At 43.6% G+C, this 26,481-nt stretch overlaps 1 protein-coding gene across 2 annotated transcripts in view; it reads left to right on the top strand.

Annotated features, from left to right (window-relative positions):
* The window catches only part of PPP1R12C (protein phosphatase 1 regulatory subunit 12C), a 1,267,429-nt gene that overhangs the window by 645,052 nt on the left and 595,896 nt on the right, over positions 1-26,481 (top strand). The window contains exons 11-12 of one of the 2 annotated variants that reach the window (XM_078655015.1): positions 24,459-24,553; positions 25,040-25,234. In XM_078655015.1, coding sequence (XP_078511141.1) covers positions 24,459-24,553; positions 25,040-25,234 — 290 coding nt within the window. The remainder of the gene's footprint in view (positions 1-24,458; positions 24,554-25,039; positions 25,235-26,481) is intronic. The other variant, XM_078655016.1, reaches the window with a different exon arrangement.

Below are 26,481 nucleotides of genomic sequence, written 5' to 3'. Positions count from 1 at the left end.
GGATGTGCTCTTCAGCAATAAATCTCATCCCTTTGGCAAGACTCAGAATGAAACCTCTACAGGAGGAGCTGCACCTTCAGTGGCAACAAGATGTGAGTTCCTTCAACGACACCCTGAAAGTGTCACCACGCATGAAGAAGGCTCTACAATGGTGATCACAGATGACCAACTTAGCAGAAGGACTCCCTTTCATTCAAGATTTTCCAGATTTTATTTTAACAGATGCTTCCATGGAAGGATGGGGAGGTCATCTCCAGGATTTGCAGATCCAAGGAAAGTGGTCTCAAGAGTACAAGAAACAACACATCAACAGCCTAGAACTAAGAGCGATTTTTCTGTCTCTGCAAGCTTTCCTTCCAAGGATTGCAGGTTCATCAGTACTGGTTTGGACCACCAGCATGTTTTACGTAAACAAGCAAGGAGGGACAAGATTGGCAACTTTTATCACGAGAGGCTCAGGAGTTGTGGGAATGGGTCACACTCCAAAATATAACCCTCAAAGCAGAACATGTCTGAGGTCTCCACAATACCCTGGCGGACACGCTCAGCAGGTCCCAATCGGAGTGCCACGAGTGGGAGCTAGAGCAGAGTCAAGTGAACAAGGTGTTCGGAACTTTGGGCAAGCCAGCACTGGATTTGTTTGCAACAAGGGACAACAAGAAATGCCGATATTACGCCAGCAGATACCCTCAACAGGGATCAAGGGGGAATGCCCTGTCCATGCGATGGTCAGGGATTTGTGTTTACGCTTTTCCCCCAATACCTCTAATCCCGAGAGTAATGCGCAAGATGAAGCTGGAGGGTTGCAGTCTCGTCCTGATTGCAACCCGGTGGCCACGGCAGTACTGGTTCCTAGGACTTTTGCTACTGTCCCAGGAACAGCTGATCAGTCTTCTTCCAACACCCACAATGTTGTCGAGGAACAGAGGTCAGGTGGTTCACCCGGACTCTTAGTCTCTACATTTACACGCATGGCGACAGATTTCTTAGAATTTTAGGACCTGAACATCCCACAGGACAGTTGTGACATCTTGACAAAATCGCGAGCTCCGAGCACAATTAAGACTTATCATCTAAAATGGAGGCGTTTTTGCTGCTGGTGCAATGTTCATCCGGTGGAAGCTCCTGCGAAACAGATTCTCCCTTATTTGCTAAATCTGGCTAGATCTGGACTCACTTATTCATCAGTCAAAATCCATTTAGCCGCACTTTCCAGATTCTGAAAAGGAGCTAAACTTCCTTCTTTATGTTCATCTTCATTGATCAAGCAATTCATGAGAGGACTTTTCCAAGCGTTTGCTCCCGTACGGCCTCCCCGCCGGAGTGGGAACTTAATACTGTCCTGATGCAACTAATAAAACATCCATTTGAGCCAATCCACAAGGCTGAACTCAAATTTCTCACGTGGAAAGTTGCCATACTTTTGGCTCTAACATCTCCTAGAAGAGTGAGTGAAATTCAGGCCTTCACTATAAAAGAACCATTGCTACATTTCACTCAGGATTACGTGACCCTCTGGACTAATCCTACATTCATACCTAAAGTACCATCACAATTTCACCTCAATGAACCGGTGAGATTAAGGACTTTCTTTCCAAATCCGTCTACACCAGCGGAAAGAGCCTTGCATTCTCTTTATATTAAAAGATGTTTTAAAGAAATTAAAAGATGTTTAAAATTCTACCCTCGTTAGAAAATCCGACCAGTTGTTTGTGGCTTACGGTCAAGCTACTCTGGGAACTGCAGTCATAAAAGCCACAATTGCCAGATGGATAGCATCTACAACTAATTTCTGCCATGACCAGGCTAACAGGCCATTGCTAAGACCCAAGGCCCACTCTACAAGAACTGTGGTAGCGTCTACAGCGTTGGTTGCTGGAGTGACTCTAGAAAATATCTGTCGTGCTGTGACATGGAAGAATGTCCACACATTCACGAGGCATTACTGCCTTCAATCTACATATCAAGCGGATGCAGCAGTTGGACAGGCTGTCCTACGCCATCTTTTTCTTTGAGGTCAGTTTCAGGTACCTTATCTGTTTTTTTACATGATATCTATGGCTATTATTACTCATGATACACACCATTTCTGGAATTGTAGATTGGTTTTGATATATAGCTAATATTCATGAAATCTTACATAGCCATATAGTGATATTACTGTGCATGTTTTATTTCACTGTCTGTGGCATGCGTTTATATTTTAAAATTTGGTTTATTATACCCTTTTGTTAACAAGTTATGGATGCAATTTGGGAGTTTTATGAGCACTAGTCTCCCACCATTCGCAACTGACTGTATACTTGGTATAATGCTTGCTACTCTGATTCAGGCATGTGAATCTATGAAAGATACCCCAATGCTGGATAAGAAAACAAGTTACTTACCTGTAACTTCAGCTATCCAGTATTGGTATCTTTCATAGATTCACATGCCCCCACCCTTCTCCCCGTAGAGTCAGTTCAGTGTTTTGGGACACTTACTTCCGACTTGTGCAAAGGAACATCTGAGGAGAACTGGCTCTGCAGAGAGGGTTCTAGAGGGTGCTGATAGGGACCATTTTTTGGTTGTTTTAGCATAATGACTTGGGGCCAGATGTATCAAAGGATTTTGCCCATTCTGTGTCTATGGGGAAATATGTTGATACATATGGACATGGTGACACTTCAACAGGTACTCCCGCTTTTGCAAAGAGCGGACTTGGTCTACTCTAGATTTAAAAGACGCATATTTTCATGGTCCAATTCATCTGGCTCATCGCAAATGACTAGGATTCGTGATAGCAGGCAAGCATTACCAGTTCGAAGGGAAGTACCTTGAAGTGACTACAGCGCCCATAGTTTTTACCAAATGCCTGGCTGTAGTCGCTGCTCATCTCAGAAGACAACAAATTCTCGTCTTCCCCTATCTAGACGACTGGCTCATCAAAGCCAGCACTCACCAGAACTGTCTACATTACACACAGATCAAAATAGATCTACTTCATCAACTAGGCTTCACCATCAATGCACACAAATCTCATGTGCCTCCCTGACGGATGCAGTCTTATCTAGGAGCCAGTCTAGACAGTCAAAGCTCTAGCCTCTTCCAATGTAGCCAGACTACACAATATTCAGGCTACCATTCTACAGTTTCAACCCAACCAAGCATTACCAGCCAGGCTGTTTATACAACTGCCGGGAATGATGGCGTCTTGCATCGCAATTGTACCCCATGCCAGGTTTCACATGTGCCCCCTACAAGAGTGTTTAGCACGTCAGTGGAATCAATTACAGGGTCTATTAACTGATCTAGTGTTGGTAGACGGCCGTACCCATTGCTCTCTACAGTGGTGGAGCCCACAAAACTTATCAACAGTCCGGCCTTTCATCGACCCTGCTTTCAAGAGTTGGACAGTCCTGCTGTCCAAGGCACAGTTCTTCCCTAGAGGGTCTCCCTGGGCCTAAGAGCTGAACCTGGTATGGATCAAGTTCCATAGGCTCAGTTCCCCCTGGGGCTTCAAAGTCCTCTCCCTGAGGAGAGGGGGTCCTGATCCTTTGGCTGTTCAGAAGCTGGTTTGCCAGTCTTTTTACGTTTTCTATTGCAAGGTTGGACCATTCTTTCAGACTCCCACACTTTTTTCACCCTGCTTTCGGCTCTGTGCTCTGTCCTTGACACACACAATCTCAGCGATGTCCAGCATTGCTGCATGGGTTTTCAAGTCTACCTCCACTCATGCTGAAGTTTCCAGGTCATTACCCCCCCAGTCTAATGTCACCATATCCATGGCGACTGGTTAAGTTTTCCCAATCTGGTATTACTCAGGTGACAACCAGTGTGTTTCTCACCATAGTGTCACTGGCACCTGTACCCCTCAGGGCTTCTATTCTAGTCCCATTGATCCAGGGGTATTGCAAATACTACTTTGTTGGGAGGCCACACAGCTAAAGTGGCTACTCACCTTCATCCTCTGTGACTAGAACTGCTTCAGTTGGAACCCTGATTTGCTCGGAGCACAATGTTGATCCCATCTGGAGACTGATTACACCAGTAGTAGCTGTAGGAGGACTAGGGAACTTCTTGTTAGGACAAGTAGCATCTTCAGTTAAGTGTCCCAACTTTTTACAGTTGTGACACCAGGGGATCAAAGTTATTTCCCTTGTATCTATTTTTTAATTTTTTTAATTGAAATTCATATAACAAACATTTCTATCCATAAGAATTCATTAAATGACGATAATACAGAGTTGTTAAATAGCACACATTTACAAAGAGGGAATAAATCTTAAAATCAAGAAAAATAAGCAGCATAAACATTTAAACCAGTGTACAAAGGACAAAGAAAACAGTATCCACTACCGGTCATAAATATAAACTGAGCAATAGATTAAAGCTTGGGTACCTAAATGTATACCTAAAAGTTAGCGTGTATGTAGAAAATAATAAATCTTCCTATAATCAATAATGTAACTGACTCGCAAAAAAAAAAAAAAATCAAATGTTACGTAATAAAGATCCTGATATTGCCATACCTAGATATCTCCCTTTGTACCGCTTTGTTCGCCATAAGTTGGCAGGGTATGCTCAGACGTGAGTCCCTTGCTCACTTTGCCACTGGATTCAAGCAAACCTGGCTGAAGACTGCTGAAATGCCAGAAACCGGTCCTAGGAAGCTTGTTTCCGGTCCAGGGAAGGCATGGCTTGGCAGTTCGGGCTGGACTGTTCCCATGAGGCACAGGGTCAGACTGATTTGCATATGGCCATGTCTGAACTGGGGTGGCAGAGTGGGCTAAAGAATGGTGATTGATTAACCCAGATCTGTTGACTGGGTGTGAGTGTGATTGGTTCAGATGCTCCATCCATCACCACCCCCTTTTTTAGACCTAGATATCCGGCATAGTGGGAGTACCTCATAAAAAATATACTGAACTTTGAGATCTTAATCAATTTATGCAGCCCAGATCCTCTAAAACTATTTAAGTCCCCCAATTTACAATGCATAGGCTTGTTCGCTCTTTTTAACTAGTTTCATTTTTCGGACCCATTCATGGACAGATGGTATAAGATCTGATTGCCATCTTTGAAGCAGAAGTGATCTAGCTACAGCCATTGCAATGTATAAAAGTTTGACAAGCTTATCTGGAAGAGGGAGGTCTGGGTCAAAGCAGAGTATTATTAGACAAGTGCTCAATCCTATTAGAATACTGCATTCACGTTTCAGATAAAAGAAAATATCCTTCCAAAACTTCTGGATCAAGGGACATTGTAGTATGTGTGCCCAATTGGCTGAAGGATGGTTAAGGCAACGGAAGCACTGCGCTGAATTGTTGGTATATATTTTAGATAAAAAAACAGTTCTATGAAGTTGCCTTTACTAAAAAAACAACATCCTTCACCAATTAGCTCCCCTTAACGTGCTAAAATTGAGATTAACTGCTGGCCACAAACTCACTGAGATTTCCAACCCCTCATGCTTAGCCCATTTCGTAATGGCCTTCTGCTCCAGATCAACACCCTTGGTGGAGACTAAACACTTTTTTCATTCTCCAGGTTTCTTAAATGCAGTATCTTCTAATAATTCATATACTAAATGTTTCCGTTCACTGATCAGGGCCAAATCAAGTTTACTGAGGAATTTACTAAAAATATTGTATGACCCAAGAAGAAGGAAGTCATTGACGATTAAATGAGACCATTCAGCTATGCTCAGCCATCTATTATTCCTCAAAAGCTCCTGGAGCTTTTGTTTGGAGGGATGGGACCACATGATTATATTTTTAGCTTGCATAGAGACCTTAACTCCCTAAATTCTAAGTGGAGATAAGAGGTGAGGTAGAGCTCCTCAACCTGGTTCTCTATGCCATGGTTATATTAACTAATAGCTGGGTTATTGTTAAGAGACATTCTAACAATAAATTCTAACCCCTCTCTAAAGTGAACTTTTATTTTTCTAAAATTCTAAAGGGACTTAACGAAGGCCCTAACAAGACTTTTAGTAATTTGGAGAAAACAAAATGTCAATTCAAAAATCAGAATTCTAAAGACAATTTAAGAGTTCTGTTGAGTGATCAGGTGGTAACGAACTTAGTCCAACAATTGCAAAGTTGTATTTCCCACCGATGATCCACCAATATAGGAAGCTGGCTCTGTATGTACTTTACAAAAATGAGGTATAGTGTGCACAGAGTCCAGCGAAACCCCAAAGGTAGGCAGAGGTAAAAATAGATGGCACCTTATTCCATATTCTTGGTAATGTGGGCGAGCAGTAAGGCTTCATCAGAGGGTAGTGCTAAGCATTTGTTATACACACTCAATCAGCAAATTGTCACACACTCCAAGACTGAACTCAGACCAATTTGATTTGTGTAAAAATATTTAGTTGTATTTATTTCCTAGAAGCAAGCAAGCCTGGCAAAGGTAAGTGGATTTGTACTTTGCAGTAAACAGTACAGTTGCATGCAGTTGTATATACTTGGTTTTAGGTTTTCATAGATTTTCCAACTCCACAATTAGAAACGTTTTCAAAGGAAAACAGTCCATGTTATTCAATGGGAGGAAATAGTTATCAGTTAACAGGTAAGTACTTTGTTGTGGGAGTTGGTATTCTCTGGTTAGAACCAGGGTTCCCCCAGGGTCAAGGATGCACTCTCAAAACACCTTCAACGACATTAGGGCGGCCGGGTGAGGAAGGCTGAGGCCCAATGTTATCCAATGGGGGATAGGGGCCTCTGGTTGGTGGCTGCTCACGAGCAGGCCACAAGGTTGTAGAAGCAATGCTCCTGGTGTTCGGCTCAGGGCAAAGGGGATCCGGTTTAGCACCCAAAGTACCCCTTCAGCGGCGGCTGGTGCAGGGTGCTGGAGCCCTGTTTGCAATGGGGTTTCTCTGGTTTCAACAAAGGCTGCAGGCTCGGGGACGACTATCTTCTGGAGGTGACCACTGGTTGGAGAGGTATGTTGGGATGCCTGGGGATGATGGGACACCGTCGGTTGGACCACCCAAGGCTGTGGGACTTCGGGTGCAGGGGTGTCTTTAGGCGTCTGGTTTTCTTACCAGCGCCGGTCATGGGGGTGCTCTAGAAAGACTGCAGGCATTGTCGGGAGTGCCGAGGCAGGTCAGAAATCACCAGATCTCAGGTCAGGATTGCCAGGGAGACCTCCGTGGGCGTCCGGTGCAGAGTGGTGAAAACTCGCAGATTTGGCTGGAGCCAGAGTCTGAGTTAGCAAATCCGGTGCTCACAGGAGACCACGTTTTTGGGGTGCAAGGCAGGACCGGTCCTCCGGGTTCTCGAGGTTGCCGTCTGCAGGACAAAACCAGGATTTTGCTGGAGCAGGTTCAAGAGGGGTAGAAGGGGGGACAGGCCAGTATGGCTGGGGCCAAGTCAGTGGGCGTCGTCCTCTTCTTAGTTGTGGCGTGGCTCTTCGGTCCTTCTTCTTCTTGGTCGATGATTGTCGGAGAAGGCAAGGTTCGAAGTGGCCCCTAAATGCGAGATGGTGGGGACTGAGAATTGTTTCACCTCGCCTCCCCCACCTGACTGGTTGGGTTTGGCGAAAGAGGGCACACCTCTCCACCTAACTTGGTTTTCCTACCGAATCTCCCGCCCAAAGTGGGGGACAGAACCGGTGGGAGCCAGTTGCTGGGAGCAACAAATGGCTGAGGTAACTCACAAAGACGGCAAGCCTTTGAAGGTCCCCTTTCGTGGACAATGCCTACCCTGGGAGAGGAGGCTTGGCACCTAGTCTCAGGATGTGCTATGTTTCAGGACCCATAGAGCAGCAGGCTCTCGACCCAAGGGTCCAGCTAGAGGGGTGGCGGACCTATGCCAGGGCAGTGGGTTGTAGGTATGGCACACAGGCATGTGTAGTTAAACAAAGGTGATTCTGTTGGGTAAAACAAAATTACTTTTGACACTGCTAGTAAATGCAATTTAGGACGGAAGCTCTCCTGTACACACTTTCTTCAGAAATTAATGCTTAGCAAATAAGTCATAAGAAAGAATGGTTTGTACTGCATCTTTTTATCAGAATTACGTCATTCAGTGATGTTATACAGTACATGGGTAGACTGTCTGCATAAGTGGTATGGTGCAATTGAGTGACAATTGTGTTAGGTGCTCAAAGTTGAAAGATATATACAGTGCAAACAATTTCATATATACAGATATATACAAGGGTTTATTTTTTGTTGGTGGCCAGTTTCTGATTTTTAGCCAAGGAATCCTTTTCTTTCAGTTGGATTCCTGGTCGTGCTGGACCCTAGGACAAGTGTAGACGTTTCGACCCTATGGTGCCCCAATCTGTGGTCACGGCGGGTCTTTTTCAAGACAGGAGGGAGGTGGGGGGGGCGGGGTTGGCTTTGTTGACAGTCTGAAATTAAATGGTGTGTATCAGAGAGGCTGTAGGGGCATTCGGAGTTGCACCTATGATAGAGGGAAACATGTGTACTCACTCTGGTTTCTAGGCCGGGGACCCTCAGCCTGAACTTGTACTGCACAATGGCTTGTGTATCTGTGGGGGAGGATAGATTTAATCAGTACTCGCTGTTTGGAGCTGCCAATTAGACACATTTAACGCGTAGTGTAATAGTATGCAATTATGAACGCTGGTGCGTGTTGAGTGTGACGGGCTGGAGGGATAGCTTAATGCCAGTCTCACGTTTATCGTTTGGAGCTGCCAGTTAGACACATGTAAAGCTGAGTGTACAATCATGCAACTATGAACGCTATAGCCTCATATGTGTGACGGGCTGAAGGGATGGCTGCAGGTCTCACAGTAAGCGCGGCCTGTGGCGTCGTGCTGCGTCCGCCGTGCGCAGGGTAAAAAAGGCCCTATTTGCCTTTTACGATATTAGCGATATTATGCGGCGTGCGCCGCGTGCAGGGCTAGAGAGGCCTTGGTTGCCTGATGAATACATCCGCAGCGTGTGGGGGGCTAATGATGGCATTAGTTGCTGTTGCAACATCCCTGAAGTCCGTACAGGGGCGGGGTGGAATAATGATTAATTTGTGTGGCGCTCGAGGTGAGGGCGACTGACTGTGTATTTCGGGGGTGACTGGATGATTAAGCTGCTCAGTTGGTGAACGATTAACAGTGTGGACCGATTTAAGTTTAAAAACTCCAGTTTTAAAGAGTAGGTGGTGCCAGAGCTACGCACTTACCCGAAGTTTGGAATAACGTCGGTCAAAGACGGCGGTGTAGTTACTCATCCGTCTGCTGCAGAGGAATTAATGCAGCTGACTGCTCCTTACTGCCCTGTTATGACTGGGCAACTGGTGCTGCCGCAGGACCGCGTGCACGCTGTGCGCGTCGGTTGCTAGGCAACCACGTGGCGTTGGTTAATGTACCACGCAGTTCGCGTGGGGTGACGTGGTGGTTTAGGGAAGGCGAACCAATAGATGGTGGCAAACGTGTAGTTTAATAACCCAACATATCTAGTTACTAGGGGTGCGGAAAGGTCCTAATGTGAAATGGAGCCGTTGCTATTCTGTGCAAGTTTGAACATTAAATATTGACATAGTAAAGCCAAAAACTGGATCTTTTTCTACATAATTGAAAGGGTATGAACCATTTGACAAATAACCGTGCAATGTGGTAAATACAGTAAGGCGGAGCAAGTGCATCAGAATATACAAATTTCTCCAATCACGTGTATACTTGGAGGGAGTATTCATATACACATGGTTATGTTGTTGTGTAACACATTCGACAACATCTTGAAATGACATTCAGCATAATGGTGATCCGACTTTTGTATTTACAGGAGATAACTAATTTGGTAAAGATACTCTGTGCAGGTTGCTGAATGGATTGAATAGTATACAAATGGTTATGTGAGCTCTACATGAGAGAAGTTCGATAATGGTACTCTGCAGATTTTGAGGAATATTAAAATACAAATGGTTCTGATATTGTGTAAACCATATTGGTCAACATCCTTACATAACATTAAGCATAATGGTGCACTGATTTTGACATATTGTATGATTCATATTGGACAACATCCTTACATTACATTCAGCAAAGTGGTGAACGCATTTTGACATTTACAGGAGATATCAAGTGCTGTAATGATACTCTGTGCAAGTTATCTGGGGCACCAATTACTCAGGAATTACATATTCAGATGGTTAAAAACCTAATGAAGCGATGGTATTCTTCATATTTTGAGGCATGTAACGTATGGCAAGGGAACATGCATCGAAGCAGAGACAGCTTGACAAAATACATGCTTGAAAGTATATCCAGTGGACGTATACAGATCGTGATGGTGTGGTCCCAACCACAGCTGTAAGTGATACTTAGTCATGGGGGTAGTTTGAACGGGGACCTGTATTACAAGTGGACATGTTTCATTAGAGCAGTCCCATCTGTTTAGCTATTTCTTCATGTTCATTTAATCCAGAGGCCACAGAGTTTAGAATATATATCCATTTGCATTATTTTAGGTTAAGAGCAGATCCCATGGACCCCCCTCTTGGATTTGCATTGATCTTTTCCAAAACTCTCCATCTTATGCTCTCTGGTGTGTGATTAAAACTAGAGAAGTGTTCTACCAGCGGTGCGCCCTGAACCTTACATCTGATTTTGCTCATGTGTTGCAAGATTCTTACTTTGACTTTCTGGGTAGTCTGGCCAATGTATGGTGTGTTACAAGGACATAGGATGATACGTGCATGTGCATGAGCCACATTTGAAGTGTCCCAAAATGGGTGGCAGTCCCAGTTGGTCACGTAAGTCAGGTAGTTTCCGAGGTTCAAGGTAGGCTTTGACAACACTGCCTTACACATTGCGTCCCCTTTTTGAAGCAAACAGGGGGTTTTCCTTTGTGTTCAGCTCTGGTGCAACCAGGCTCCAATATTTCATGACAGTCTTTTTTATGGTATTGCTTTTTGAGTGGAAGGTGGTGACGCACACTATGTTGTCGGTGGCAGGTTTTTTCTCCTTGGGTGTCAAGATCAGCTCTCTAGGGCAATACGACGCCCTTTACTTGGCTCGTTTCAATAGCCCCAGCGGGTATCCCTGCTCCCGTAGGCGTTTAGTCAATACGTCTGTCTCTCTGAAGAAATCGTCTCTCTTGGTGCAGTTTCTCCTCATTCTCAAAGACTGTCCATAAGGCAGATTATCGCTTAGATTGCGAGGGTGATGTGATTGATATTTTAACAGAGTATTCCTCTGTGTTGGTTTTCTGTAGAGATCACAGTAAATCAGACCATTGTCCACTTGGAATGTTAGATCTAGAAACGCTATGGTTTGGCGGTTGTAGGTTATTGTGAATTGGATGTCGCTGCATCTTTCATTCAGCCATTTGAAGAAGCTTTGTAGAAGGGACTCAGTGCCTGACCAGATCATGATATCATCTATACATCTCTTCCAGACAACTATTGAATCGATGAAGGGATTTTCATGTGTGTACAGATGATCTTCCTCATAGCTGTCCATGTAGATATTTGCCAGGCTTGGTGCATATGTAGCGCCCATGGCTACTCCTTTACATTGAAAGTAGAATTGCTGTTTGAAAATTAAATCGTTTTTTTTAATCGCTAATTCGAGGAGGTTGATCAAGAAATCAGTGGGGATCCAGTGGGGTGCTGTGCGTCTGTTTAGTGTTGTACGTATGACTTCAATGGCCGTGTTTTGTGGTATAGATGTGTAGAGGGAACAGACGTCCAAAGTTACCATAAATTGTGTGGTTTTGTTATAGGGCTAGTCTTCTAGCAGTTGTATCATGTACATAGAATCAAGCACAAAGGACTTGGTTTGTGGGACCAGAGTTCGTAGAAAGAAGTCTATGAATTGGTTCGCTGGTTCCACGACTGAGCCACAGCCGGAGATAATCTGTCTTCCAGGTGGATTTATCTGACGCTTATGCACTTTGGGCAAAGTATATATAGTTGGAATACGCGGTTCTTTGTTGATCAAGAAATCTTTTTCTGCTGTACTCAGGAATCCTTCACTGACACCTTCTTTTGTAAGTGTCTCTAAGTGATTTGATATACAGCGTAGGGTCTCTGGGCGTTGGTTGATAGCGGTCTCTTGGTGTTGGTTGATAGCTGTCTCTTGCGCTCAGCTGTTCAATTTCATTGGCGTCATCACGGGTATTTTGCACCACCACTGCTCCACCTTTGTCAGCGGCTTCACGACGATGAAAGGTTTTCACTCAGTTCTTTCAATGCAATTTTTTCCTCCTTGGTAACGTATGATATACGGTCTTTCATCCAGCGATGCCATTAGTTCTTGCATGACCACTTGCTCAAACGCAAGTTTCCGTTGGCTCATGCATTGGGCCCCAGGCGTGAATGTGGAGGGTGGTTTGAAAGGAGTTGCCGTTTGCCTTGGTGTGTGTGTGTGTTCATTCCAAAGTAATATTTTAATCTTACTTTATGGAAGAATTTTTGTAGCTCTAGTTTGGTGGTGAAGGAGTCCGGTCTACTAGTCTGCACGAAGGAGAGGCCTTTGCTTAACACTACTCTTTCTGCCATTGTTATTGTATTGTCCGATAGGTTGATGATGGGATCTGTGAGATTCACATTGGTGAGGGAATGCTTAGCATGACCACTCCCTTTCTTTTCCTGTGGTCTGCTGCTCCGTGGCTTCAGGAGTGCCGATCTCTTGAAAATTCGTTGTGGTTGTTTCGGTTGCCATTAGTCTTGTGGCTTCTGTTTCTGTTGGTATGTACGTCTCAGCGTGGTAATCTCCTTGATTCTGTCCGGAGGGGAGAACATCACTTGCGGCTTCTATTGCTGTTGGGGTTGTGGTTTTTGTTACCATCGGTATGTCTGTCTTTGTGTGGAAATCTCCCCGTGTCCCTCCGACGGGAAGAACCTCACACACGCATTCCCTCTCTGGGATCCTCGTTCTCTGTTCCATCTTCTCTGCTGGCCCCAACCTTGTTCGGCACTCCCACCTCGGTTGGATTGACGGTAGCCTTGATCTAAAAAATGCTGTTGTTGTGGACAATGTCAACGAGAAACAGAAACACTGCAGTGCGCAGTGGCCGTGCCAGATAGGTGACACAATAATATGCACAAGCCAGGCACTGTTAAACCATGCAGTGCCAGTGAAAGGGCCAGCCAGGACACGTAAATAGATGCAGTACCCAGGGCCCATGCCAGATATTTAACAGAAACGCATGCAGCAGCCAAGCGGCAGTGCAACCCAGGAAACAGAAACACAAGCAGTGGCCAAAGGGCAGTGCCAACCAGAAAACAAGTAATGCCCAACAGAGAGCATGGCACACGAAGTGCCTAGCAGCAGTGCCAGATAAGTGACACTGGAAAAGACACACTCCAGAGACCGTAAAGCCATGCAGAGCTGGTGGGATGGATGGCAGCAGACGTCAGTAACTTGGGGGCTCAGTGCCAGGCAGGTGGGCCAGGCACACGCTCTCCCATCACTCACTGCTGCTCTGCCGCGAGGAGGCTGCCTGTGGGCACAGGATTCAGCCCGTGCTGCCAGGTGGAGGCTGAGCGAAGACTCCTTACCAAAGTACACCTCCTTGGCACAGTTCGGGCACTTGGGCATGTTGGTGCGGGGCGGTGTCGGGTGTCAGGCGAGGTGTGCGTGGTGCGTTGCTGTCAGGCTCCGAGGGCGGGTTACGGCTCGGCAGCTCCCTCTGTCTCTAAGCCCTCGTCGCGTCCGCTCGCCTCTTGTACACAGGGTGCGGCAGGCTGGGGCGTAGAGGAGGGACAATACCCCCCGGGGAGGCAGGCAAGCCTCTGACTGCATCTGTTAAGCAATAAGCACTAAATGGAGAAACGTAACGTGGAGTAAAAAACCGCAGCAGATAAAACGATAAAAAAGACCACTAGAGAAGCAAAAAGAAAATAAACCCCGGAGCGAGTAGTGGAAAGAGAGCGATGCAATAAAAATACTGAAAAGAAAATGAAGCCAGAAGAAATGAAATAACATCCCTGCATTGGCTTACACCATAGGAAAAAGTACAAAGCCACAAGAAAGTATAACTGGAGCTCAATGAAGTAAACCAGTCTAGCGCCCCCCCCTCCCCAACGCTGAGATCCTGTGCGGGCGGGCTGCAGGCAGCTCAGACTCGTGTTCAAGAGCTCTATTGAGGGGGGCGGGAAAAAGACACGGCGGGGAGGACAGCGAGACGATCTCATCCGCGGGAGGGGGTGGGAAAAAAGACGGCAGGAACGAGGAAAGCGAGCTAGAGCAGCCTACCTCAACCTTACCAGCAGCAAAATGGCCTCAAGCTTCCGAATTTTTCGGAATCGGGGGCGTGGTTTTGCTGTTTTGAGTGACAGACAACGTCACTGTCTAAAGAACAGCAAAACTTACGCCCCCAAATCCGAAAAAGACGGGGCTAAATCGGAGTGATGCATCTCTCCTCCAATGGCTGGCCTCCGTTTAGGAAGCCAGCCAATGGAGGAGAGACAAAAAGAGGCGGGATAAAGCAGCCACTCTAAGTAACAATAATTCTCCGGACTTCCGGTCTTGGCCTACGGCCAAGCCTACAGTCCCTCGACCTAAAAAAGGGGGACAATCATGCAAAAAAGGGGCACTCCTACACCATCGGCAAATATTTCAAAATTATCTTATTGAAGGGTCTTTGTGGAATATCTAATTATCGTGATCAGTCTGTTGGTTTTGTCATGTTTGCTTGTGGAGGTAAACAGTTGTGCATCCTAACTTTGCGGTGCAACCAGCAGACGTTTCCCCGGGAGGGGAACGCAACACTGTTTATTCATTGGACACGCTTGTTGACCGGAAAGCGATACCCTGCTGTATACTTTAAATCGTATACAAATTTAATAAACTCATTACAAAGTATAAAAGTCAAATAAACTGGAGGGCGTGAAGCACCCTACGATAACATTTATCCTTCTGATCAGGAAACACTGTACCCAAGCACAAACGTCTTACGACGACATTTCGAATTTGTCAGACATGCACATTTGCATTCTTGGATAAGCATTCTCAAAGGATATATGCACTAATTAATAAAGTGAAAACTACGTATTATATCTGTTAAAATGCCCTTGTGGCCTAGTATACAATTGCAAGACCAAAATAAAAATTAAAATCAAATTAAATGAACACAAGAGCAACATAACCAAAAAACATGAACTCCGTGATAACTTCTCATATCTGGGCTCTCAACCACAACATTTGCCAAGTACGACTTATGGTGCTAGAATCAGTTGATGATTTTTAAATCGTTTTATTTGATCTTGGTTAGTTAATTAATGACTTACCCTTTTTCCCATTAAAATCTGTTTATTTTTTACATTAAGGTCTATGAATATTATTTTTCAATTTGGGTACTTTCGATGAGCCAGTCTTCTCCGCATTCTACCACCACTATGGCAGATGACTAGGGCGCGGTGAGAAATCTTGTACACACAACTGGACAGTAAGACCTGGGAAGTTATTAGATAGTTCATACTTACATCTTTAGCTTTTGCAATTGTACTAACTGTAGGAAAGGGGCTATCTGTTATAGTAACCCCCACCCTTTTTGGGATATTTCTGATTCACTTTAACTTGATGTGCCCTGGGTCCCTGCCAATCGGGTTCCCAGGGCCTGTGTTCTTTACCAAAACGGTACCTTTGTGCCCCCAACTGGCACATTTCTGGCCACATGTAAGACACTTGTAAAAGGTACCAGGGAAGGCTTTTAAGGGCTGCATCACATATTGTGTACCTTAACACACACTTCCATTGCAAGCTGTGTGTTTTGGTGCAGATAAGGTGAAGAGTAGACATGGCACACTGTGTGCCATGCCTGCAACCCACTGCCTATGGTATAGGTAAGAGGTTTAGTTGTACTGCCAACCATTACACAAATGCATTGAGGGGCACAGCGCATTCATCAGCCGGTAGGTTGCACACTAGACTCTATGGGTGGATCGCTTATTTGGGACACTATTCAGGAGGGCATATCGCAGGCAATAGTGCTGGTGCAGCGATTGGGGCATGTAGGTAAAGGGGGGGCCTGCCATAAGTGTCGCATCCTTCTCCATCCGTGCAAATGTCCGCCTATGCTGGGTCTTGGATCGTGGCAATGCCGTCAGTGACCATGTCCAGTACATTCGACAAGAGGATCCCGGGTGGTGCTTAAAGGAAGGATCCAATTAGGCAGCATGCTGCCTCCTACCTTTCGCCGTATTTCATATCCGCAGGCACTGCGCAGCACCGGGGTCAAGCTTCGATGCAGACTTGGCTGGGGGTTTCCGGCCCGCATTGCAGATCGGCCGACGTCCCGAGAGCTCCCCCGGCAGTGGCAGCTCGCTGTCTCGCATGCTCCCAGCAGATCCCGCCCTCAGTCTCACCCGAGACCCCTGTCGTCTCGGGTCCTCCGAGGGCCGGTCCGGGAGCGCGGGCAGCTGTGTTGCGGCTCAGCAGGAGTTGTCAGGGACCGCAACAGGCTCCATTCGTCTCCAGGTGTCTCTCCCCTCACCCGTCCAGCATCAGGAGACTGTTGTGGCCTGGGAATACAAGCAGAAGAGGAAAGGAGGCCGAAGGCTCGGAAGCTACAAAGTTAAGCAGCCATCTTGGTCGCCTTCTCGGCCACGCCCCAAATGATATACAAACTTAATAAACTCATTACACAATATAAAAAAATGGACTACACTGGAGTGCATGAACCACCCATAGAGAATGTTTATCCACTTATTAAGAAGCCATCTTTGTTCCATATACCTCATTCTTTTGTAGGTATGCTAAAGAAAACATCACACTTTTTGCAGCTGCTACTTACAACAGTTATTAAACATGTCACCATTCTTTTAGTCATTGTAGTAGCTGACAAAATATACTTATTAAGTAGTATTGATCGTTTTTAATTTTATCCTTAGGAGGTCAAACATGATGTTAAAGTATCTGACCGAAAGGAACATGAGGGTGCATTGCCTTTTTTAAATGTATTTTTTAAGTAAAGGCATCGGAAACCGTCTTGAGCTCTGCACTGGCATCCTGAAAATACATTGACAAGCTAGAAATACAATTAAAAATAAAAGCAAAATGTTTATTTTCTCCAGTTTTAATTGGAGAGACACTACCAGAATTTGTAAACGACTTGTTAAACAAACGTGACCAAACTAAAGATGAAGTTGGTTGGAGTTAAATAACTTATAGAGAATGGTGCGGTCTTAATACTGAGGCACAGACATCGTTTGACTTTCATTAGATGAGAGAGCTTGTACCTGGCTGTCTTTTTTTGTTGTTGTTGGTTCTTTTTTAGCAGTGGGTTTCTTGAGTCAGTTTGGGTCCAGGGTGAATCAAAGTGATGTTTGAAGCAGAGGTGACTTTCAAGTAGAGTTGTGTATTTTTTGCATTTTGGTCATGCATCTCCAACTTTTACTTCCTACCGATCTTTCATACTTTTGACACATTTCGTATGTTATTCAAATATGATTCTGTTTGGTGCCATCATATTTAAATAGTGTTGTATTTCAAATCTTGCCCTCTGCTTAGGTATTTGCGCTAAACGTAACTTTCATGCAAAAGGTCGATGTAGGCTTTATAGCTTATTCAACAATACTGGAGGGCGGGGGAGGGGGATAGGACCTGCCAGGAATGCTTTATCCAAGTCAAGAACTAGATAACGAGCAAAAGGCAAACTGTACACATAGTTACTACCAAAGGAATTACCTAGATAAATGAGTACCCTAATGCACTCTGTGTGAGTATGATCTGGAATTGTGAACATAATGTTTGTAAAAATTAAGAGACACACTTGCCCACCAACCTAGTTGGCATGCTTAATCATTGGCTTATTATATTAACTTGCGTCAGAATTAACTGAAATTGTATATTACGTCGGAAATCTACTACATTTTCTACACCAAGATATGTGAAGAAGTGTGGCTCAATGGTTAGAGCATTGACAGACTACAGGGGCTGTCCAACTACCCTGAACCAGGGACAGTAAGATATTTCACCAAACAAAACGGTTCAGGTGAAAAGGAACACAATTAACATTTAAACACTATACATTAAAGTGAAAAAAACTAAGTAAAAAAAAAGAAAGAAGAAGCCTATATACACACATAGATGGATTATGAAAGTCAATTATAATTTATTCTATAAATATTTTTCATAAAAATTCAAAAAAAAGGGAAGAAACATAACGCTCAAAGAGGAGTTGGCATATACAAAAACAAACATTCCATATGCCAAACTAGTGGCTAACAGACAAACATTATCAATACAAAAAGAAACAAAAAGACAAAATGATGTGTCCATAATGAATTATGGCCACATAAAGCGTCGACGACGTTTCAACCGCATGGAAACTACGCAGTCATTTTCAGGACAGATAATTTTTGAACATACAATTCCTGTATGATAAAAACAATTTCTAAATAACATATCAAAGGGTAGGCTTCTTCAAAGGAAAAGACTAGGGAAAGGGTTCGCCCAGTGAGGGTCAAAAAGACAGAAAAGAGCCAGCACCACACCGCTTGTGATTACCTAAACCTCATAACCAAATCAATAAGAGAATCAAAAAATGACCTTATTCCACAGCCGGCCAATCAAAAATGATTTGGCATGAAGGTCGAAATACCACCAATGAAAAGACATAAGTATATACTTAGTGCCTATTCAGGAGGCTGCCAAAATTAAAATCAATTCCTACAGGAATAGACTCCACTTACTCCAACAAATGCAGGTATTCAACCATCCAATGTTTAGGATCCAGTATATTCACTAGAAAACTTCAATGGCAGAAACTCAATACTGCGTTTTTTAATTGTTCGTGTCGGTCTGCTCCATAAATCAGCTAAAAAAAGGGGGATGTAATGGCTTCTATTAATGCATTATATCATAGTCTAGCCCAAGTACTAACACAGCGCTAAATGCTCGTACTTTAATTAACCGTCATCCTGCTTCCCTAGTGTGTATTCTAGCATACAACTAACAATACCAGCGTGAAAAATCTCACTCTTCAGCATAGCGGAAATTAATAATGCCATTTATATCAATCGAAAAGCACCAAATACAACTCGAGAAGATTATGAACCCAGATATTATGTGCCCGGGTATTGGTAGCAAATACTCGTACAATCAGCTGTTGTCCAAAACTACTCAAAACATGTTTTACAGATTGCATCTTCGTGCAGCTCGTAATATGAGCGTGAACAGTCACACGCTTCGGAGTGTGGACACTAATGGTGCCAGCTATATCACTCAACAAATCCCCGAAAAAACTCAGGAGGATTGTAAAACCCGACAAAGTATGCCTGTTTCTTGGGCAGTCAATAACATGGTGGGTATCCCAAACACCCATTTACCATTTACATTTTCGTCATTTAAAAAAAGCTTACAGCTATATTTGAGTCATATCCCCAGTTTAGGCACTCTTAACACGTATCAGTATTCACTTACCAGCCGAAATTACTGACTGGCATCCACATGTCTACAGTTCCGGAACCGAGGCAGCCTCTCTGACAATACAGAGGCTTGTAGAAATAGAAGACGAGCGTTGTCATGGCACGCATACGGCTGACGTTCACAATTAGAGAAAAATCTCAATAGGAGGCGCCATCTTAAAGGGGTAAAAAATAATAAATAACCCGATATAGCTTTTGAAAAGCCTCTAGTGTCAATCTATTGGGCATTTAAGAATAACACAAAGGTTTCCAAAAATTAAAAATGTCAAAAAACGAAAGAACAGTGTTAGAATGAACTAGAAAACGCAATTACTGGTAACCGAGCATAAACCATAAATACACGTAGTTGCATCAATCACAGCAACAACATGTCCTACTTATCAATCTAAATCGGGTGCAGTGAAAAATAAGTGCCACAAATATTATTTTCCTCAAATTTATGTTCAAACCAGCCACCAGTGTTATTAAACGGTGAGTGATAATAAAAACGGTTCTGCAAGGTAGAGTGTTCATACCAGTAAAAATCCATAAAAGATACAGAGAGGTGTTTTCTTTTGAGCAAGTCTAGTTACAGCAAAAACAAAAACCAGTGATCTACTACCAGAGTTAACATGTACACAACATGCATTTTATATAATGCTAACTCAGCAATATGCTCCACAATACTCAGTGAATTACCATATGACGTATGTTAACAGCATGGTCGACACATGTTTTTTCAGTGCTCAGCTGGTTACAATCGAATGGCACTCTTCGATAGAGTTTAGGCCACAATTAATGCTATTACATCGTAGCATCCACCGACATTCAGTCCTGTTAAGAATATTTGAAATACTCCCGCCCCTTGCAGGCACTTTAACCACTTAATTACTTGCCATCTCATGTCCTCAGGGGCATGATTGAGTTGTTGATAATGTGCCACCAAGGGGGCATTTTCTGTCAGACACCGTATTAGACTCTTGTGCTGTCCAAGGCGAATCTTAATTTTCTGTGTCGTTTGGCCTATATAAATTAAGTCGCATGGACACCAAATTGCATATACGACATTGGCCGTATTGCAATTCGACAGACTGCGAAGATCATATTTGATATTGCCATGGACAAATTGTTTGGTGTTCAGGCAGGAAACACACATTAGGCAGCCGCCACATAGATGATAGAGTTGGACTCTCAATACGTGGTAACGCGGCTCGAACCAGATGGTCACGAAGGTTTTTCCCCCGCTTGAAAGAGAACAGAGGTAACTCGTTGGTGATTCCAGTGGCCACAACCAGTGGCCAGTGTTTCTTGATAATCCCTGAAATAGAGTTGCTACGTGTCCCAAATGTGGTTACGCATGGAATGCGAGTCATCAATTTTTTGGTTTTGGGAGTCAATAAAGTTTCGCGCTGATTATACCAAGCTCTTTTCTTTGAGCGTTTAACCAATTTTGGAGGATATCCACGTTGTATCAGTTTCTTGGACAAAATTTCGGCCTCCCGAAAGTAATACATTTCTCCGGATTCTCAAAAATTGTCCGAAGGGGAGTCAGTCCATCCTCGTGGGTTGAGGGACGGACTCCCCTTAGGACAATTTTTGAGAATCCGGAGAAATTGTTTTTTTGAGGACGATTACTTTCGGGAGGCCGAAATTTTGTACAAGAAACTGATACAACGTGGATATCCTCCAAAATTGGTTAAACGCTCAAAAGAGCTCTAGCAACTATTTCAGGGATTATCAAGAAACACTGGCCACTGGAATCGCCAACGAGTTACCTCTGTTCTCTTTCAAGCGGGGCAAAAACCTTCGTGACCATCTGGTTCGAGCCACGTTACCTTGTATTGAGAGTCCAACTCTATCATCTATGTGGGGCCTCAATAAAATGATGGGACACTACAAATGTGGCGGCTGCCTAATGTGTGTTTCCTGCCTGAACACCAAACAATTTGTCCATGACAATATCAAATATGATCTTCGCAGTCTGTCGAATTGCAATACGGCCAATGTCGTATATGCAATTTGGTGTCCTTGCGACTTAATTTATATAGGCCAAACGACACAGAAAATTAGGATTCGCCTTGGACAGCACAAGAGTCGAATACGGTGTCTGACAGAAAATGCCCTCTTGGTGGCACATTATCAACAACTCAATCATGCCCCTGAGGACATGAGATGGCAAGTAATTGAAGTGGTTACAGTGCCTGCAAGGGGTGGGAGTATTTCAAATATTCTTAACAGAACTGAATTTCTGTGGATGCTACGATGTAATAGCATTAATTGTGGCCTAAACTCTATGGAAGAGTGCCATTCGATTGTAACCAGCTGAGCACTGAAAAAAACATGTCTACCATGCTGTTAACATACTTCATATGGTAATTCACTGTGTATTGTGGAGCATATTGCTTTGTTAGTATTATATAAAATTCATGTTGTGTACATGTTAACTCCGGTAGTAGATCACTGGTTTTTGTTTTTGCTGTAACTAGACTTGCTCAAAGGAAAACACCTCTCTGTATCTATTATGTATTTTTACTGGTATGAACACTCTACCTTGCAGAACCGTTTTTATTATCACTCACTGTTTAATAACACTGGTGGCTGGTTTTAACATAAATTTGAGGAAAATAATGATTTTGGCACTTATTTTTCACTGCACCCGATTTAGATTGATAAGTAGGACATGTTGTTGCTGTGATTGATGCAACTACGTGTATTTATGGTTTATGCTCGGTTACCAGTAACTGCGTTTTCTAGTTCATTCTAACACTGTTCTTTCGTTTTTTGCCATTTTAAATTTTTGGAAACATTTGTGTTATTCTTAAATGCCCTATAGATTGACACTAGAGGCTTTTCAAAAGCTATATCGGGTTATTTATTATTTTTTACCCCTTTAAGATGGCGCCTCCTATTGAGATTTTTCTCTAATTGTGAACGTCAGCCGTATGCGTGCCATGACCACGCTTGTCTTCTATTTCTACAAGCCTCTGCATTGTCGGAGAGGCTGCCTCCGTTCCGGAACTGTAGACATGTGGATGCCAGTCAGTAATTTGGGCTGGTAAGTGAATACTGATACGTGTTAAGAGTGCCTAAACTGGGGATATGACTCAAATATAGCTGTAAGCTTTTTTTAAATGCCGAAAATATAAATGGTAAATGGGTGTTTGGGATACCCACCATGTTATTGACTGCCCGAGAAACAGGCATATTTTGTCAGGTTTTACAACCCTCCTGAGTTTTTTCGGGGATTTGTTGAGTGATATAGCTGGCACCATTAGTGTCCACACTCCGAAGCGTGTGACTGTTCACGCTCATATTACGAGCTGCAGGAAGATGCAATCTGTAAAACATGTTTTGAGTAGTTTTGGACAACAGCTGATTGTACGAGTATTTGCTACCAATATCCGGGCACATAATATCTGGGTTCATAATCTTCTCGAGTTGTATTTGGTGCCTTTCGATTGATATAAATGGCATTATTAATTTCTGTTATGCTGAAGAGTGTGACTTTTCACGCTGGTATTGTTAGTTGTATGCTAGAATACACACTAGGGAAGCAGGATGACGGTTAATTAAAGTACGAGCATTTAGCGCTGTGTTAGTACTTGGGCTAGACTATGATATAAGGCATTAATAGAAGCCATTACATCCCCCTTTTTCTAGCTGATTTATGGAGCAGACCGACACGAACAATTAAACGCAGTATTGAGTTCCTGCCATTGAAGTTTTCTAGTGAATATACTGGATCCTAAACATTGGATGGTTGTATACCTCCATTTGTTGGAGTAAGTGGAGTCTATTCTTGTAGGAATTGATTTTAATTTTGGCAGCCTCCTGAATAGGCACTAAGTATATACTTATGTCTTTTCATAGGTGGAATTTCGACCTTGTTGCCAAATCATTTTTGATTGGCCGGCTGTGGAATAAGGTCATTTTTTGATTCTTTCTTATTGATTTGGTTGTGAGGTTTAGGTAATCACAAGCGGTGTGGTGCTGTCTCTTTTCTGTCTTTTTGACCCTCACTGGGCGAACCCTTTCCCTAGTCTTTTCCTTTGAAGAAGCGTGCCCTTTGATATGTTATTTAGTCCTTGTTTTTATCATACGGGAATTGTACGCTCAAAAATTATCTGTCCTGAAGATGACCGCGTAGTATCCATGCGGTTGAAACGCCGTTGACGCTTTATGCGGCCATAATTCATTAAGGACACATCATTTTGTCTTTGTTCCTTTTTGTATTGATAATGTTTGTCTGTTAGCCACTAGTTTGGCATATGGAATGTTTGTTTTTGTATCTGCCAACTCCTCTTTGAGCGTTATGTTTCTTCCCTCTCTTTTTTGAATTTTTATGAAAAATATTTATAGAATAAATTATAATTGACTTTGATTTCCATCAATGTGTGTATATAGGCTTCTTCTTTCTTTTTTACTTAGTTTTTTTCACTTTAATGTTTAGTGTTTAAATGTTAATTGTGTTCCTCTTCACCTGAACCGTTTTGTTTGGTGAAATATCAATGGTTAGAGCGGCAGACCCTGATGCAGAGGTCTAGCTCGGGACCAGGGTTCAATTCCCGCCTCGGCGGGTCTTTGGCTCAATTTCTCGGACCTGATAATTCTCGCCTCGGTGCCTATTCTAATCACGGGTCCCACTCTGCAACTCTGGGCAATAGCTTGCTTAATCTCCACAATGGCCCCAACAACGCTAGGATGCCTGGCTTCACCTTGGGGGTGCCCAGGAGTGGGCACTTCACAGGGAAAAGCCAGGAAGGGTTCCACAGCGGTATGCGTACAAGCGCTGAGATACCCTCATGGGTCGATTTGTGCGTTATACAAGTACTACTACATTTACATTACACATATAAAATTCGCACATTCCATTTCACATGAAGTGATATGCTCGAGAGTTGCATACTGCCCTAAGTTCTGGATTCCAAGCTGTGTTCCCAACTTCCAATGCTGAAAGCTATTGCTGCTAGGTCATGTCTCTTCAGTCTATCGGCTTTAGTTTTTTTCCCCCTCCCTTACTGTTGGTCATTAACTCTAGTCGCCGTGTAATGTAGGAAGTATTTGCCTTTTATTCACTTCCCTCTCTGTGCCTGAGAGTGCATGCTTTGAGTTGCAGTCATGCTTGTTGCTCACAAAAGTTGTCTCTTGCAGAGTAAGGAGCCACGTCTGGCCAGGGTTCAACCAACTCCAAACAGAAGAATCTTCACTGTCCCGGAAATTGACTCTACCAGAGATGGCAGGAGAGAGTAAGTGTACATGTACCATTCGTAAATGCGTCACTGGTTGGATGACGGATGGGAGTAGTTGACTGTGCATAGACCCTTTTTAACTGGTCAGTCATTACACTCACCATTGCATAGTGAATCATGTTTGGTCTTTGATGAACATGGTAACAAGCACTGAATTGGATTAAAATGGAAAGTACAATCAAAGCTTACAAACTTTGGATTTGATGCTAATGAGCTGACTTTTCCTGACCTCAGAAGAGTTTATCTGTTCATGAGAAATCTTTTAGAATTGCTTTAAGCAAGTGTGACGTGGTATTTATTAATAGCTAATGAATCGACACAAACTGCTTAGTTAGAGCAAAAGTGCTTCTCTCCACTCTTTCATGTCGGGTAGCTTGCTTGTGCGAACACAGGATCAGTCATCTACAGAAAAGGGCTCCTACAGATTAAGCTTCCTTTGCGGATCTCTTGCTAACACAATTGGATCACTTGTCACTCTACCAGGCACGGTGAAGGTGGGCTGCAGATGAGGTTTGAACCGGTTCCGAGCACGCAAATGTACACAGTCCCCACCTCCAGCACTTTCTTCTCATCCACGACTACCACTATTTCCAGCACAACCTCTTCCTCCACGTGCACCACTACTACCACCACCTCCAACAGCATAACGTCCAGCACAGACCTACGAGATCGGCGAAGGTAAGATGTCCCCCTGCTTGAAACTGCCTCATACCCCTTCCACTCTAGCTTTGAGCTCTGGTTAGTACTCTGAAATGTTGCAAAGGTGTTGATGGAAATCAGGATGCGGTTTGTTGTTCTTGATGAGGTTGGCTGTGTATTGCTAGGTTTTTTTTGTATTGTGAAATTATTTTGTCATTCTCCTTCATTCCCATCTAGTTTTAAACTTTGGCTTCTGATCCATACTTTGAGGTGCCAGACTGGATCTTGATAAAACATGAAGCCACTACAGCGGACTGGTAGATGTTGCCATCGACTCCTCAGTTCCACCCCAAATTAGAAAGCAAGGAGCCACATAAAGGCATCATTCCTGTGTGCTTATGAATGTCAGTTTTTTATCCATGCCCTTCAGCACAGATGCAGTGTTCTGCACCCAGTGGTTTCAGTCATTGCTAAAATTCTTCCTCCAAAATTAAGAAAAGCATTGCAGTGTAGCTGGGATATTGCCCTGAACACTACATGCTGAGCATGTCTGAAGCATGTTCCTGGATACACGTCTGTTGCAGGATTTGAGGCCCTGTTTGGCCCTCATACATCTCAGACCAATACTCCTTAAAGCACAAGAAGGCAATCCGCAAGCACAAAGCCAAACTTTACATTACCTGAACATAAGAATCAAGGCTGCTCCCATTCCAGGTTGCCTTCATAAGCTAAATTGATGTGAAAGGATAAGGCTTTAAAGAAGCAAAAAAACAAACGTGATTTCTCAAATTTTAGGCTTTACTTAAAGCCATTGGTCAGTATTTATCCACAGGACCTGGTGTTAACTTAGTCTTCTTTGATGTCTGTTCTGACGCTTTAACTGATGTGCCAGAGTTCATTGTGCCATCATTAAATCCATTGCAGTTAGCCTTAAAAGAGACCATGCTGCAAATACTTGTGGCTTCAGCTCCATCTGACTCACCTTCTGACTCCACAGAACCCTGGGAATTCCCAAATCACAGTTCAGCTGGCGGGCCATACCCCTGTGCCAACAGGTCACTGCTTGGAGGTTGTCTGCTATGCCTTCCTCTAAACTATTTTGGGCTCCAATTACGATGCAGTTAAGATGTCTCATATAGTCTCAAGTGTTTATGGACTTTCATGATAAGGAGACAGGCCATTTACTCCCTCCAAATTTCACTGATGCTGGTCTGTACTTCTATTTGCAGGATGCCAGAACCCTTGGCACCTAGTCTCCGCTCTTTAAACATTATATGGCCATAAGT

This window comes from Lissotriton helveticus, chromosome 7 (genome assembly GCF_964261635.1).
Source record: "Lissotriton helveticus chromosome 7, aLisHel1.1, whole genome shotgun sequence".
NCBI classification, from domain to species: domain Eukaryota; kingdom Metazoa; phylum Chordata; class Amphibia; order Caudata; family Salamandridae; genus Lissotriton; species Lissotriton helveticus.
The sequence above is the reverse complement of the archived record's forward strand: the minus strand, read 5'-3'. Positions and strand labels throughout refer to the sequence as shown.